Genomic DNA, 14,095 nt, shown 5'->3' with positions numbered 1-14,095 from the left:
TAGAAGGAAATGTTTATGGGAATTACTGGATCAGTAATCGTCGATTCAAATATTCAAAATAAAGCAACAGTGGCCAATTACTAGTGAGACACAGGCACTATGAAAGTGAAAACTGTCGCCCTGTAACAGACGCCTGTCACATAAATTCTAAGCTGTTTGGTTTAAAACGTATTCATGCGCACGCGGAACCCCGGAAAACCAGGGAGTTAAAGTCAGAGCAAATACAAGATTTCTATACAGGGCACATGACAGAGAACAAAAGAGGTGGGGGAAGGAAGACACCCACCCCTGGTGTCTCACATAAAAAGCTCATAAATCAAAACCGTGAATGAACGGTTATAGTGTATGCAAGGCATAGGGTACAGTTTAATACGGGAGGGGTGGGGGGAGCAGGTTCCTTTTTAAAATTAGCTTTCGCCTCTTCAACCCAGATCTTTGTGCCTCCGTGCTACCGATGAAGCTGGGCGGTTGCACAGAAAAGCGCCGCTAGATATTTGGCCAGGTCTCCCACCGTTCAAGCACCGGGGGGTAAACACACCTGACCGCTTAGGAGGGCCGTGCCGGGGGCCGGTAAGGACCAGGCACTGGGCACCGTACCCTCCCCCAGGGTCGGGAGTGAGCTCAGCGCCGCCGGAGCCGAGCGGAATGTGGGAAGTGGGAAGAGGAGGAGGCCGCCCCCTAGGGGAGCCGCGCCGCAGGCTGGGGCCGGGGCGGGAGGGGCAGGCGGGAGGAGGCGGCCGGTAGGGAGACCGCGCCGTCGGGCGGGGCCGTCCCTTCAGCTGGCTCGGACCCCGGCGGGGCGGGCAGTAGACGGAACGGCAGAGCCCAGACGCCGGCCCGTAGCCAAGGAGAAAGGTGGCGGTGGCGCGGACGGGACGGGGCGGCGGCTCCCCGCCGTGACCCTCTGCTCCCCTGCCCAGGCCCGGGTGCGAGTCGGAGGCGGCGGCGAAGGAAGGAACGAGCATGGCTGAGACCTCGCCGCCGCCCACTGCCGGCGCGGAAAGTTGCAGCGAGGAACCGGCGAGGGGCGGGAAGCAGCGGCTGGAGGAGCCGCGCCGCGCTCCAGCCGGGGGCGCGGACCGAGAGGACGAGGCGGGGCCGCCGCTGGCCTCCCCCGCGGGGCAATCGGAGCCCGGCTCGCCGGTGGCTGCCCCCTTCTTCCTGCTCTACCCGGGCGATGGAGGCGCCGGCTTCGTAGCGCGCCCGCCGCCGCAGCAACAGCGCGCCTGGAGGACCCCGCCGTCGCCGGGCTCCCCGCTGCCCTTCCTGCTGCTGAACTACCCGAGCGGCGGCGGCGGCGGCGGCAAACACCGTGAGTAGCGGCCGGGAAGGGGGATGCCGGTGGGGAAGGGGGGCCTCGGCCGGGAAGGGCCAGTCCGGCTCCGCAAAGCTCCGCCTCCAGCTGGCTCCCCGAAGCTGAGCAGGGCCCCGAGCCAACGGGGAGACTGGGCGCTGGGGGCGGCTCTCGGGAAGCTCCCATCCGGGGGCGCAGGGGGGCGGCCGCGGTCCGGGCGCCGGACTGTTTACCTCCTAGTCTACCAAGGCCGCAGGCTCCCGCCCGGCCTCCTCTCCCCTCCCGGGCCGGGCGCTCGTCCTCGCCAGCCTCCCACGTGCTCGCCGGGTCCCAGCCCCGGGTCTCCGGTGGGAGCCCTCCCTGAAGGAATGGAGGAGGGGGCGGTGTCCGGAGACCCGGCAGCCCAGCTGTCCCGCCTTCTGCGGGCTCCCAGCGCCGCTGCGGTCGATAGGTGTGGCTGCTGCGCCGCCGCCGCCCGCGTGGCTTCGGTTGGACCACTAAATTTTTTACTAGCGTTCACTCCACACCCGTAAATATCACATATCCGTCCCCCACAATGGGAAGAGAAATCAGGAACTGTGCGCGAGATGACGAGAAGGGAAAGTGCGGCTTTAGGAGGGCACTTCCCAGGATAATATCGTTTGATAGGAAGAGGCCTCCACCTTTTAAAAGCACTATCACCGGAGTCCTGTAAATGCAGCGCACCGCACTTTGTGCTGTATCAGTCAACAAATGTCTAGTGCAACCTGCTGCGAGCGGGGCCCTAGAGTAGGCAATGTGTATAAAAGACTTGAAGAATATTAAATCTAGTTTAAAAAGACAAGATCTTAGAGTATGAAAATGTGACTGAAGTTACAAGGCATGATATAAATGCCTAATACTTTGCTGTATGAGTTCTGAAAAGGGAAATTTGCCTAAGGTGAAGAGGGAATCAGTCGATCAATCTGTCTCTGTCTGTCTCTCTCTGAGACACAGCTAGAGGTTTCTTGTTTAGCACGGAAGCAAACCTTTTAACTGTTCTGCACTGCCAAGAAACCCTGACTTTGCCTTTTCTGCCCCTGATCCGTCCCCTAGAAAAAGGTTAACATTAGTTGAATACTTTCTATGTGCATGTGCTGTGATTATCATAGTTAATCGTCACATCTCTGTAAGCCAGATATGCCACTTTTTCAGGTGAGGAAGCTGAGGATCAATGGGATTAAGTGATTTGTCCTAAGTAACAGTGTGAGAGAAAGAATGAAGTTGACCCAGATTCTTTGCCTACCGAGCCCATGTTCTTTAAGTGAATAGCAGACGTCCAAAACTGTGATTGGATGGTTCCTCCCTAGATTAGGGTCCATTGGATTCAGCTGGAGGTAATCCTTTGTTAGCTTCTCTTTATTACTTACCTAGAATGGGGGCCAACACTGACTATAGACCTAGAGTCTTAGTAAAGTCATAGTTTGTTGCAGTAATCCACTAATTTCCAAAAGAGAGTGTCTAATAATGTCAGAAATGAGTCTTTTGATAAGCAGAGGAGATAAAGATAAGAATATTCGCAACACTGCTTTTCATTTTCTAAGGCATCTGCTTTCTACTTTGTTCTTTAAGCACAGCCTCTCTTTTTCTTCCTAAGAATTTCTATTTTTGTGTAATCTGCTTATTAACCAGTCATTATAGGATGAAGAAGACCCTCCTCTCACTTCTTCATAACTCTGTGTAACAGTTGTGGTAGAAGTTGTGATATAGAAAATTTTTTCAACTGTTGGCCAGTATCAGTTATGGGAATTATCTGAATTTCAGGTGATTTATTTGATTCCTTCTTCATATTAAGGGTTGACTTTATTTATTTTTAAGTATTGTCCGAAAATTGGGGCCTCAGCATGATCAAGATCAGCAACGGAGAACTTAAAGCTAAAGTTTCGTAACTGTGATCCCTTGGTCCTTACCTTACAACAGTAGCAGATGTATGGCATGATTTGTTAGCATATAAAGTTCTAATAGTTCGTCCTGGTCTTTAATTTCTGAAATAGTTTATTGGTGTGTAAGTACTCAGAAAATTTACTGGGAAAATACACGTGTCCCACTTGCACTGTTTTTAAAGACCAGTCACTGAGGACAGTTCATATTGTCAAAGATCACTGATACTTATTTTATTCAACTATAAAACTGACTTAAAGTAGTTTTTGTTTTGTACTGTTTTTATTTTTACCTGTTATTTTTATATGTACTTTAGAACACACATACTTGCAAAAAGGAATTCTCTGGATATTAATAAAAATACTTCCTTGTTGCTGCTCTGTAGAGTCAGTGCAATATTGCTTTATATGTTGTACCTGGATATCAGAACTCGGGTTGTCCTGATGACTCATTTGAGCAACCTGAGACCAGCAGTTTTTCAAAGACTTCTCATTTCAGTTAGCAGGGCAGTACTTAGACTCAGCCTCAACAGCTAATGAACATTTGCCTCCTCAACACTGAATTTTTAACTCTCGCTGATGTACTTGCCAAAAGTGTATAATATATAATCATTTTGATAGACTGTTTATTAAGGCATTATTATCTCTTCATTTTAGAAGTCTTGACTGTACTCAGAGATTTTAAAATTAACCTTTACATTTGAGTTTAGAAGATTTGTTATAAATGACACCGATGAAGAACAGCAAAAATGTGTGCAGAGGAGGTAGCCTAAACCTTTCAGGGTTCATGACATGTAAGGTTTCAGTGTAAAATCTTGCAGGATATAATGTCCATGAAACATGCAGCGAGCTTAAATGCAATATGAAAGGTTTCTGATGTGCCTTGTTGGATTATGTCACTCTCTGACTCTGAGTGCTGGTAATCTGCTAAATTTTTATGCTCCTAGCTTTTAAATCTCAAATTTCTACCATGCCTTTTTTTAAGTAAAAATCACAAGTAGCACATGGATCTGTTCTCACTATTTAAATGTTTTATAATGCAAAAGTACATTGAGCACAAAGTGACTTTCCTCTTTGTGGGCCCCCAAACCCTCCTTTCCCCCACCCCCCATCACCACCACAATTTATTATCAGAGACTACCACTTTTGAGTTTGGTGAGTTTTCTTCCAGAACTTTTGCATGCATTCACAGAGATGTATGTGTTCATATTTCGTGGGGCCATTTCCCCCTTGGTGTATGACCGTCCATTCCAATTTCTCATCAACTCTATAAGAAGGAGCTACTTGCATGCCATGGTCCAATACTTTTGAAACCAGGTCCCCCTAAAACTGAGTTCTTCTGCCAAGTTTATGATTAACCTCTCTATTCAAAACTCTATTTCCGGGCTTCCCTGGTGGTGCAGTGGTTAAGAATTTGCCTGCCAATGCAAGGGACACGGGTTCAAGCCCTGGCCCGGGAAGATCCCACATGCTGTGGAGCAACTGAGCCCGTGCACCACAGCTACTGAGACTGAACTCTAGAGCCTGCAAGCCACAACTACTGAGCCCACGTGCCACAACTACTGAAGCCTGCCCGCCTAGAGCCCGTGCTCCACAACAAGAGAAGCCACAACAATGAGAAGCCCGCACACCGCAACGAAGAGTAGCACCCGCTCACCGCAACTAGAGAAAGCCCGCGCACAGCAACGAAGACCCAACGCAGCCAAAATATATAAATTTATATTAAAAAAAACCAACAACTCTATTTCCTTTCTTGTCCCATACCTGTTCCCCTCAGGATTGAGGAGTATCAAAGTAAAGGGGGCATTGAAACCAAGCAGGACCCTGTGGGACTTTCCCAAGTACAAAAGTCCCATTTCTTATTTGTAGAAAAAAAGGCTTTAGACTCCTAGGCCTTCCCTGAGTTCCAAAGAGAAGATGCAAGCAGTCAGTGAAGAGGACAGTAGTGTCACAGGACTCCTGGTTTCTCCTGAGGGGATATAGATAACAATCTGATGCATATCTTTTTTTTAAATGAATATTTAGATTTATGAATCAGTAGATTACTTCAGTTCTTTGTGATTTTTTGTTTTATTTTTTTATTTTTGCTGTGTTGGGTCTTCGTTTCTGTGCAAGAGCTTTCTCTAGTTGTGGCAAGTGGGGGCCACTCTTCATTGCGGTGTGTGGGCCTCTCACTATCGCGGCCTCTCCTGTTGCGGAGCACAGGCTCCAGACGCGCAGGCTCAGTAGTTGTGGCCCACGGGCCCAGTTGCTCCGCAGCATGTGGGATCCTCCCAGGCCAGGGCTTGAACCCGTGTCCCCTGCACTAGCAGGCAGATTCTCAACCACTGCGCCACCAGGGAAGCCCCTGATGCATATCTTTGAGTTACTCTGTAGAGACTAAGACCCCCATCCAGGTGGACGATGGCCACTACATGCTGACCACAAGCAAGGTAGACCCCAGACTGGTTGGAACCAGAAGTTTGAGATTCCTGAAACATCAGCCTGTTACCTCACCACCAACCAATCAGAAAAAGGCCCACGAGCTGATCACGCATCCTACGACCCTCTCCTCTAAAACTGTCTTTAAAAACCCTTGCCTGAAAGCCATCCAGGAGTTCGGGTCTTTTGAGCATGAGCTGCCCATTCTACTTGCTTGGCACCCTGCAAATAAACCCTTACTTCGCCGCAAACACCTGCTATCAGAGTTTGGCTTTCTGTGCCAAGGGCACACCAGCCCTTGCTCAGTAACACCTAATGCATTCCTTTTCCATCCTAACTTTAGAAGTCATCTTGTGAGTGGACAGAATGGACAAGAGATGGCTTCTCCTTGGTGTTGGAGGGAAGAGGCACCTCTGCCATTTGCATGGTTATCAGCTTCTATTGACAGTTCTTTTCCTCTTTCAACTCTCAGAGCTACCACAAACATTTATATTTAAAGCAATGCCATACAAATAGCCCACATCTCTGCCCTTGTCTTTTCTCTCCCAAATACAGCAGTGTACCAAAAAAGAGTCCACTCACAAAGTAGCAGCTTTCTTTCTGTATTTGTATGTGCTATTTTGAGATAGGAGAGCTAGGAAAGGAATAGAAAGAAGGGGGAAACAGGTCTTGGGAAGGACCGGAAGCGTTACAGTGACTACCCATGTCAAAGTTGAGTATACTTAACAGTGAATGCCTTGGTTGAGCCCTGGAAAGTGCAGAGAATGAGGCTTCTAGAAGCATTCACTGTTTCTCATGGATGCTCTTTAAGAGTCCATGATGTGGGGAATGAGTGCTCTCATTTACATATGAACCCAGGAATGTGTATTTAAGAGGAGAAAATCAATTTTAGGTTCACAGTTTCATACACACACCTACAACAGAAAGATATGTATGTATTATATAGGTATATGTGCGTATATACATTATTTGTATGTGTATGTATGTATTTATTCATTGACTTTATTCTCCATGGGTATTTCTATTATTATGTCTCTCTCTTTCTTCTCTTTTCATTGTTTAATAGTACTCTAGAAAACATTATACCTGATTAGGAGTTGAATACACATTAATCAGTTCATCTGCTGTGTGCTTTTTAAACTTTGAAAAGACAAAAGTCACTTTTTTTGGATTTGTAAATGTAGAGGCATCAGCTCAAAATTGGGAGGTGTGCAGGGGAAGGGTTGAACCATCAGAACCAAAAAGTTTTGAGCATTCACCTCACATGAGTAGGTTTTAGCTTGATGTGTGACTTTTTAGAAGACAGCATTTTGTTATAATTAATGTAGAGCAGTGCCTTCATTTACAGTATTGTGATTCACAAATCTGTCAGCCATCAGCTCTTTTCCAGCTGTGTTCAGAATGCAAAGAGCCACTTTCTGATTCATTAAATGCTGTTTTGTCAAATAGCAGAAGTAAAGGCCCATAAGAAAAGGGGGGAAACCCTCAGAAACGTAGCATCTTCGGTGTGTAATTGTAGATTAGTGACTACCAGAGACCTGTAGTTTAGCCCTTAAGAGTATCTAAATGCAGGTGGGTCCTTTTCCACACACAGCTGAAATAACCTGGGATCTTGAGCATCTAAGGTCCTGGGAGCTGGGTCATACCCCCATTTCCCACCTCATGACTAAGCTTGCTGTCTGCTGCTTGCCTTCCTGATTTTGCTTTTATCACCACTGCTGCCTAAACTGTCAACAGTTTGTCTTCCCAGCCAATTGCTCCCCTTCTCTTCTGCCTGCTTTCTTTTGTTTTACCTCCTCTTCTGGCCTGGCATTATCAAAAATCCTGTTATGCTTCTTATTGACAAAGCAACAGTTTCAGAATATTAGATGTAATTTTTGAGTCTTTGTTTTGGCTGCTCTGCTATTGATAATCATGGGTTCATTCTTTCAGAGTTTTCTTTTTTCTTAGTTCTCATCTTAGCTTCATTCTGGATACTAGAGGATCCTAAAAGTTTCTTCATTAGATAACAGAAATTTTACTGTAGTTCTGTAACCCAAACAATTATGAATAAAGAATGTGACTAGTAAGATAGTAATGGTACTTAGTGGCTACATTTATAGAATATTTTTATGTTCTAGGCAGGGAGGCACAAACTTCACATGTATCAGTACTTATCAATTTGGGGGGTTATATTTATAAGAGGTATTTCTTAGATGGTATTTATACTTAGAGGTATTTCCATTAGATGGAAGAGCTAGTGCATAAAACTACTCACTTAACAATGAAAGCTGAAAAGAAAAAAATGGGGAGGAGTAGTTCACATAGAATTCATATAGGTAGGTGCAACATACGTTTTTCATCAGAGTATTTGATTCAGTCTTTTAGTGATATCTAAGCTATTATGAAATAAATTCTGATGGAGTAACCTTGGATTTAGAAGATTATTCTGGAGATGTAGATTCTTTGGTTTTAAGAAAAGTCTTATCTCAAACTTTAGCACACATCAGAGTCACCTGGAGGTCCTGTTAACACAGATTTCTGTCCCTGTCCCCAAAAGTGTTTTTTGTTTATTTGGTTTTTGTTTTTATGTTTTTACTGATATATAATTGACATATTTTTAAAATTATTATTTTATATTGGAGTATAGTTGATTAACAATGTTGTATTAGTTTCAGGTGAACAGCAAAATGATTCAGTTATAGATATACATGTATCTATTCTTTTTCGAATTCTTTTCCTATTTAGGTTATTACAGAATATTGAGCAGAGTTCCCTGTGGTATACAGTAGGTCCCTGTTGGCTATCCATTTTAAATATAGCAGTGTGTACATGTGAAACCCAAACTCCCTAACTATCCTTTCCCCTCAACCTTACCCCCCGGTAACCATAATTGACATATTGTGTTAGTTTCAGGTATACAACATAATAATTCAATATTTGTATATATTGCTTTTTTTTAACTGAAGGACAGAGAATGAATTCATATTCCTCAATAGTCTGAGTATCCAAAGCTCATGTTGTTAATCACTGTGTACTCTCTCACCAAGGCCTTAAAGAACCCAGTTTGGGTAGAAGGCAGTAAAAAAGTTCCTGGGTGGGAGAGACAGCAGAGGAAAGGTGGCAAAGAAAGCAACTTTTCAGACTGAAATAATAGTATTGGCTTCAAAACATGTTCACCTGACTGTATTTTGTCTCTCATCTTTTCCCTTTTTTGTTTGACTTTTAACAGAAACCTATGTGTTAAACAGGTAAAATTTTATCAAGAAGCTGAGAACATATTTTTCTAGTGTATGTTATAGGTAGTAGAAAGTCTAGGTGGATGATGATGAGAGTTTAGCCAAATTAACTGGATGAAATAATGATAATTCCTTGTTGGCTAATATTTTTGAAAATTCCTTAAATAATGAAACAAGTTGCATAAAAGATATGCTGCTTCTCTATCATTACACAATAAGTAACCTGTAGCCATCATAAATAAAAGTAGAATCCCATTTTAAGGAACTTTGCAGAACATCACAACTTACATTTCTACACAAACCTTATTAACATTATAATGTCTTCCTACAGTGCGACGTGGCTCAAGTATGAGCTTTAAATTTTATTTTGGGAAGTTAGTAGTATACCATAAGCATAAAGAATTGGTTTGAAATTACGTGAAAAGAAATGCTTTTAGAGTTACAAAGGCAGTGGTACTCGAGAGGGTACCTATCAATACTGTCACGCCCTCTACTGTAGCTATGTTTGAATAATTGTGAAAAGTTCATAGTCTTCCTAAAACATAACAGATCAGGAATCAAGGGCTGCTGGGCCAAGATGATATTCCTCTTTGCACAACCCATCTTAGTGAGTGTCTGGTTCTAGACTTGCTCCATACGGAATGGACATGACACTCAGCATGTGTCAGAGGGAGTGTCATGGATGGTGGGGCAAAGGCGGGAAAGTCTGAAACCTCATGATCCATAAGGAAAGGAGAGATTAGCAGACTGTGACAGCAAAAGGCATGTAGAAAGCGGGAGAAATTGTTTCAACATATTGCCTTTAAGAATATGGTTTTTCTCTCTAATTATAGAATCTGTTTATGGACTGTCCACAGACATTTATCTGCTTCCTCTGCCTTTTTTATGAACTTAGGAAATCTGGTCACCTGTTATGAAGGCTTGGTAAAATTCTGACCCCTCTCTCCTCTTCCTTTCTCAAGTCCCAAGTGATGCCCCAGCATACCCTTTACTCAGATCGCCTTTTTTACTTTCCTCTACCTTAGTCCCTTGAACATTCATCCTTACTGACTTTCATTTCATGTGATTGATAGAGTTTTTGGGTTTTTTGGGTTTTTGGGTTGTTTCCCAGTACTCTCGAAAGCAGAATCACATATTAAAATGATGATAATGGCTGCCATTTACTGACTGCTTACTTTGTGTAAAGTACCATGTTGAGCATTTTACTTTCATTACTTCATCTAACTCTGAAGTAGTGAATATGAGTATCGCCATTTTGTCAGTGAAGGAACAGGCGCAGAAACAAGCACTCAGCTTCTAAGTGATGGACCTAGGATTGACTGTGGGCATTCTGGCTTGAGTCCACATGCTCTCAGCCTCCTTCACCACCTCCCATAACTGGAATCACATCCTAAACTGGAGGCTCCTCTTTAGGCAGCAGTTGCCCTCTAGTTCCTTGTTCTACCTGATAAAGCCCTATTTGCTAAAAATGAATGAATGTGAAATTCACAAGCCACCAGCGTGATAGAGAAAATAGGTATGTAAGCAATACTGAATAGCCATGTGTGTAACAGGGATTTAGAAATTTCTTAAACACCTGTAATTTTCTGTTTCTTGTCTATTGCCTTGTTCTTTCTTCATATCCATAGTGGCTAGACATAATAGGTGCTTTATACATATTAAATCATTGAATCTGTTGTGTATAAATGAATAAAGCCTGTGTTAGAATGACATGTTTGTTGGGGCATAAATATAGCTTGATTTTCTAGAACTTGGGGGCTTTCATGGTTGAAGTGAAACAGGAGGGTGGAAATATAGCATTGCAAGAATATAGAGTGCTTTAGAGTTATATATCTATACCAACAAGTATATATGGAGTATCTGGTATTTGGTAGGTATTATTTTAAGCAAGTGTGTAATGGTGTGTAAAACAGGCAGAGTTCTTCTCATGGAGCCTGTGATCTTTGTGAAGCTAGTTATTTAGTTCCATGTTTATAGCTGAATAAATTGAGACAAGAGGAGGATAAGTTTCCCAAGATTGTCTACTAAGTAGTTGGTAGCTTTACATCTGTAAATTATTACCTACTGCCACGTAGCCATGAGATCCATTTTAGTTATTAAGGTAGGAGTTATTTTCAGTCTTATGCTGGTTAATTTTACAAGAAAAATATTATGCAATGTAATAGTCCTGGTGGTGTTTTTAGCAACCATAACTCAGCTTCTCAGGTATACTCATAGTATATATTATCTTCCTTGGAATATCTACAGAGTAATACTGAGCCTGCCAAGTATATAAACCTAAACTTGTAGCAATCTCAACATTAGAGGAGGATATAATAGATCTTTGTGTGGGGGAGGGAAGGAAGTGAGAGGGAGGACTGGAACATGTGACAAAGTCATGATCTTTCAATTGAATAATCTTATAATATAGCAGAAACATCTGGGCTTTCCCAGATGGCATCATGATGGTAATTCATCAAGGGAACCCTTTTGTGCTAACAGCAACTAGTGAACTTGGGGGGAGAGGATGAGACTTTTCTTCTTAAATTGTAAAACGGTGACCCAGGAAGCCTTGGGTAACAGAACTTGTGAGTTTTACAAATTGATGTAGTTGCACAAGTTGACAAATTTTAAGAAGCACTATTGTGTGCAGAATAGGAACTAAGTAATAGGAGGAGTCAGCTAACTGTAAAAGAAGTAAGTGAAGTGGTCTCTTACCCTCAAACCTGTTGAAGAAGAATTGGCATACCTACCAGAAATCTATTTCTGAAAAGTATCTAAATAATATCATTTAAAACGAAAAAATTAGAAATAACCCAAATGCTCACCAGCATGAAAATAGATCAAAAATTGTTTATACATACAATGGACTGTTACCTTGTAACACAGCAGCCCAAAGGGTAAAGTACAAGCTACACACTACAATGTGGATAAGTCTTAGAAAATGCAGTTTTGAGTGAAAGGCTTAGGTTATATACAGTATCAAACCCTTTTCGCTACAGTTAAAAAAAAAAAAACAAGCTAAAATATTATTTAGGCATCCGTGTATTTGTAATATTTCTAAAATAAGACAGTGATTTACACAAAATTCAGAAGTAGCTGCCTCAAAAGGGGAGGCAGGAATTCAGAACAGAGAAGGAGCACGTAAATGAAAGACACTGGTCTGTTTCTCCAGTTGGGCAATGGTTTCATGGGTATTGGTGATTTTTTTTTAAGAATTAAAATTAGGCATCGAAGTTTGTTATTTAAAGAAGTTCTGAAATGAGTCATTTTAGAAAATCGTTCCCCCCCACTTCATTTATCTTTTAACACTTCTGGATGTATCAGGTGTTCCTAATATGTCCACCCGGATAAGTAAATGTGGCGGGAACTCGGTAAGATGGTTTTTTCAATGGTACAGTTAAGCAAGTGACATCCTTCACAATAGTCAGGAAGAATCTGGTTTACCCTTCGCCAGCACAAGCAGAAAGATACATGCTGGATTCTCAGCTTCTCAGAAAATGCCCACTTGGGAATTCCCTGTGCTCAATGGTTAGGATGCAGCACTTTCACTGCTGGGACCTGGGTTTGATCCCTGGTCAGCGAGCTAAGATCCTGCAAGCCTTGCTGCTTGGCCAAAAAAAAAAAAGAAAGAAAGAAAAGAAAATGCCCACTTATTAAAAACGTAAACTAGATGTATAAGGGTGACTAAGTGGAATATATGGTTTGTGAAACATTAAGGTGTAAAGTATGAAAGCGGTTAAATTTTTTCTCTGCTTCAAATCTTAACTTTGTTGAAATAACTGTTTAGGAAATTTCAAGAGGACCTTGCCTGTGTTACTTTGTTTTTGCTTTTGTTTTGTTTTCCTTTATTTTCCCTGAGTAAAGTTTAATCCTTGGGGTGGAGTGCTGAAGCTGCAAAGTATAGAAGAAAAAATGGACTTCATGGGCATTCTAGAAGCAGCTGGGGATCCTGGTTCTGCCACTTGCTAATTGTGTGATCTTGGGCCAGTTATGTGGCTCAACTTTGGTTTCCTTGAATGTAAAGAGGGAATATCAATACCTACTTTGTAGGATTCTTTTTTTTTTTTTTTGGCTGCATTGGGTCTTCGTTGCTGTGCACAGGCTTTCTCTAGTTGCGGCGAGCAGGGGCTACTCTTTGTTGCGGTGCACGGGTTTCTCATTGCGGTGGCTTCTCGTTGCGGAGCACGGGCTCTAGGCGCGCGGGCTTCAGTAGTTGTGGCTTGTGGGATCCAGACCGCAGGCTCAGTAGTTGTGGTGCACGGGCTTAGTTGCTCCTCAGCATGTGGGATCTTCCCGGACCAGGGCTCGAACCCGTGTCCCCTGCATTGGCAGACGGATTCTTAACCACTGCGCCACCAGGAAAGTCCCAACTTTGCAGGATTCTTGTGAGGATTTGATATGATATTTACAAAGCACCTAACAGAAAATAAAAATTCAATAAATGGTAGCTACCTTAAGTAGTAATAATTTTTCCACATCGTATAACAGGGACATTGGGTGTGACAAATCAGCCTTTGTCTTATAATAGTAGCTGAGTAAATATACTTTAAAGGAATGTAACTACTAACTTTGAAAAGTGAATCTCATTTGCTTTGAATCAACCATAATGTGGAAAATTCATGCTGGGTGAGCAGTTAGAACATAGTATTGTTCAGATCATTATCTTGGATTTGAACTTCACATAGCCTTGTTAATTCTGTTTTAGGGCCACAAACTGTACCCCAGACCTCCTCACAACTCTTTTACAAATATATGCTGTTATTCTCAAGTGGAATCAAATGAGAAAATAGTTCAATGCAGCTTATAATTAGTGTGTTTATGAGAAAAGATTATGAAAAAAAAGTTCAAGGTTTGTATGTCTTACTGATGACTTAATATTGCCCTTATATTCTAAGCTAATATGTTTACATAGTAAAAACATTACCAAGCAATATTTAAAATTATTTTTATTAGTCCTCTATTTAGTGTGTGTTTTCATAGTAAGTTCATTGCTTATGAACAGAACAATGAGTAACTGTCATGTTGAAGACTCAAGAGTGGTTACCTGCAAACAGGTATAACTGGGTAAAAGTACAGGTTTTCCTGCCCACCCACAGTTCTTATTTCTGAAATAACTGCTAATACCCCCTCAAACTGATAGGTATGGGAAACTCAAGGGTAACCAGTGCAGACAGGTTTTTCTCTCCTTGGCAGAAGTTTTAGTTGCTTTGGGCTTCCTTCCTTGTGTCTACCTGGAGAGGACCTTTGGAAGGAATGTTAATCAAGTTTCTGTGCTTATTGAC

At 42.6% G+C, this 14,095-nt stretch overlaps 1 protein-coding gene across 3 annotated transcripts in view; it reads left to right on the top strand.

The window, feature by feature from the left end:
• Positions 1-843: 843 nt before the first annotated feature.
• RUFY3 (RUN and FYVE domain containing 3) overlaps positions 844-14,095 on the top strand; it is an 84,192-nt gene continuing 70,940 nt past the window's right edge. For all 3 annotated transcript variants that reach the window (XM_082653809.1, XM_082653808.1, XM_082653811.1), the window contains exon 1: positions 844-1,312. In XM_082653809.1, the coding sequence (XP_082509935.1) occupies positions 964-1,312 (349 nt within the window). In that variant the 5' untranslated portion in view covers positions 844-963. The remainder of the gene's footprint in view (positions 1,313-14,095) is intronic.

Source organism: Grampus griseus (genome assembly GCF_964374135.1).
Source record: "Grampus griseus genome assembly, chromosome: 4".
NCBI lineage: Eukaryota > Metazoa > Chordata > Mammalia > Artiodactyla > Delphinidae > Grampus > Grampus griseus.
Note: the sequence above shows the minus strand (reverse complement) of the source record. Positions and strands in the feature narration are given on the sequence as shown.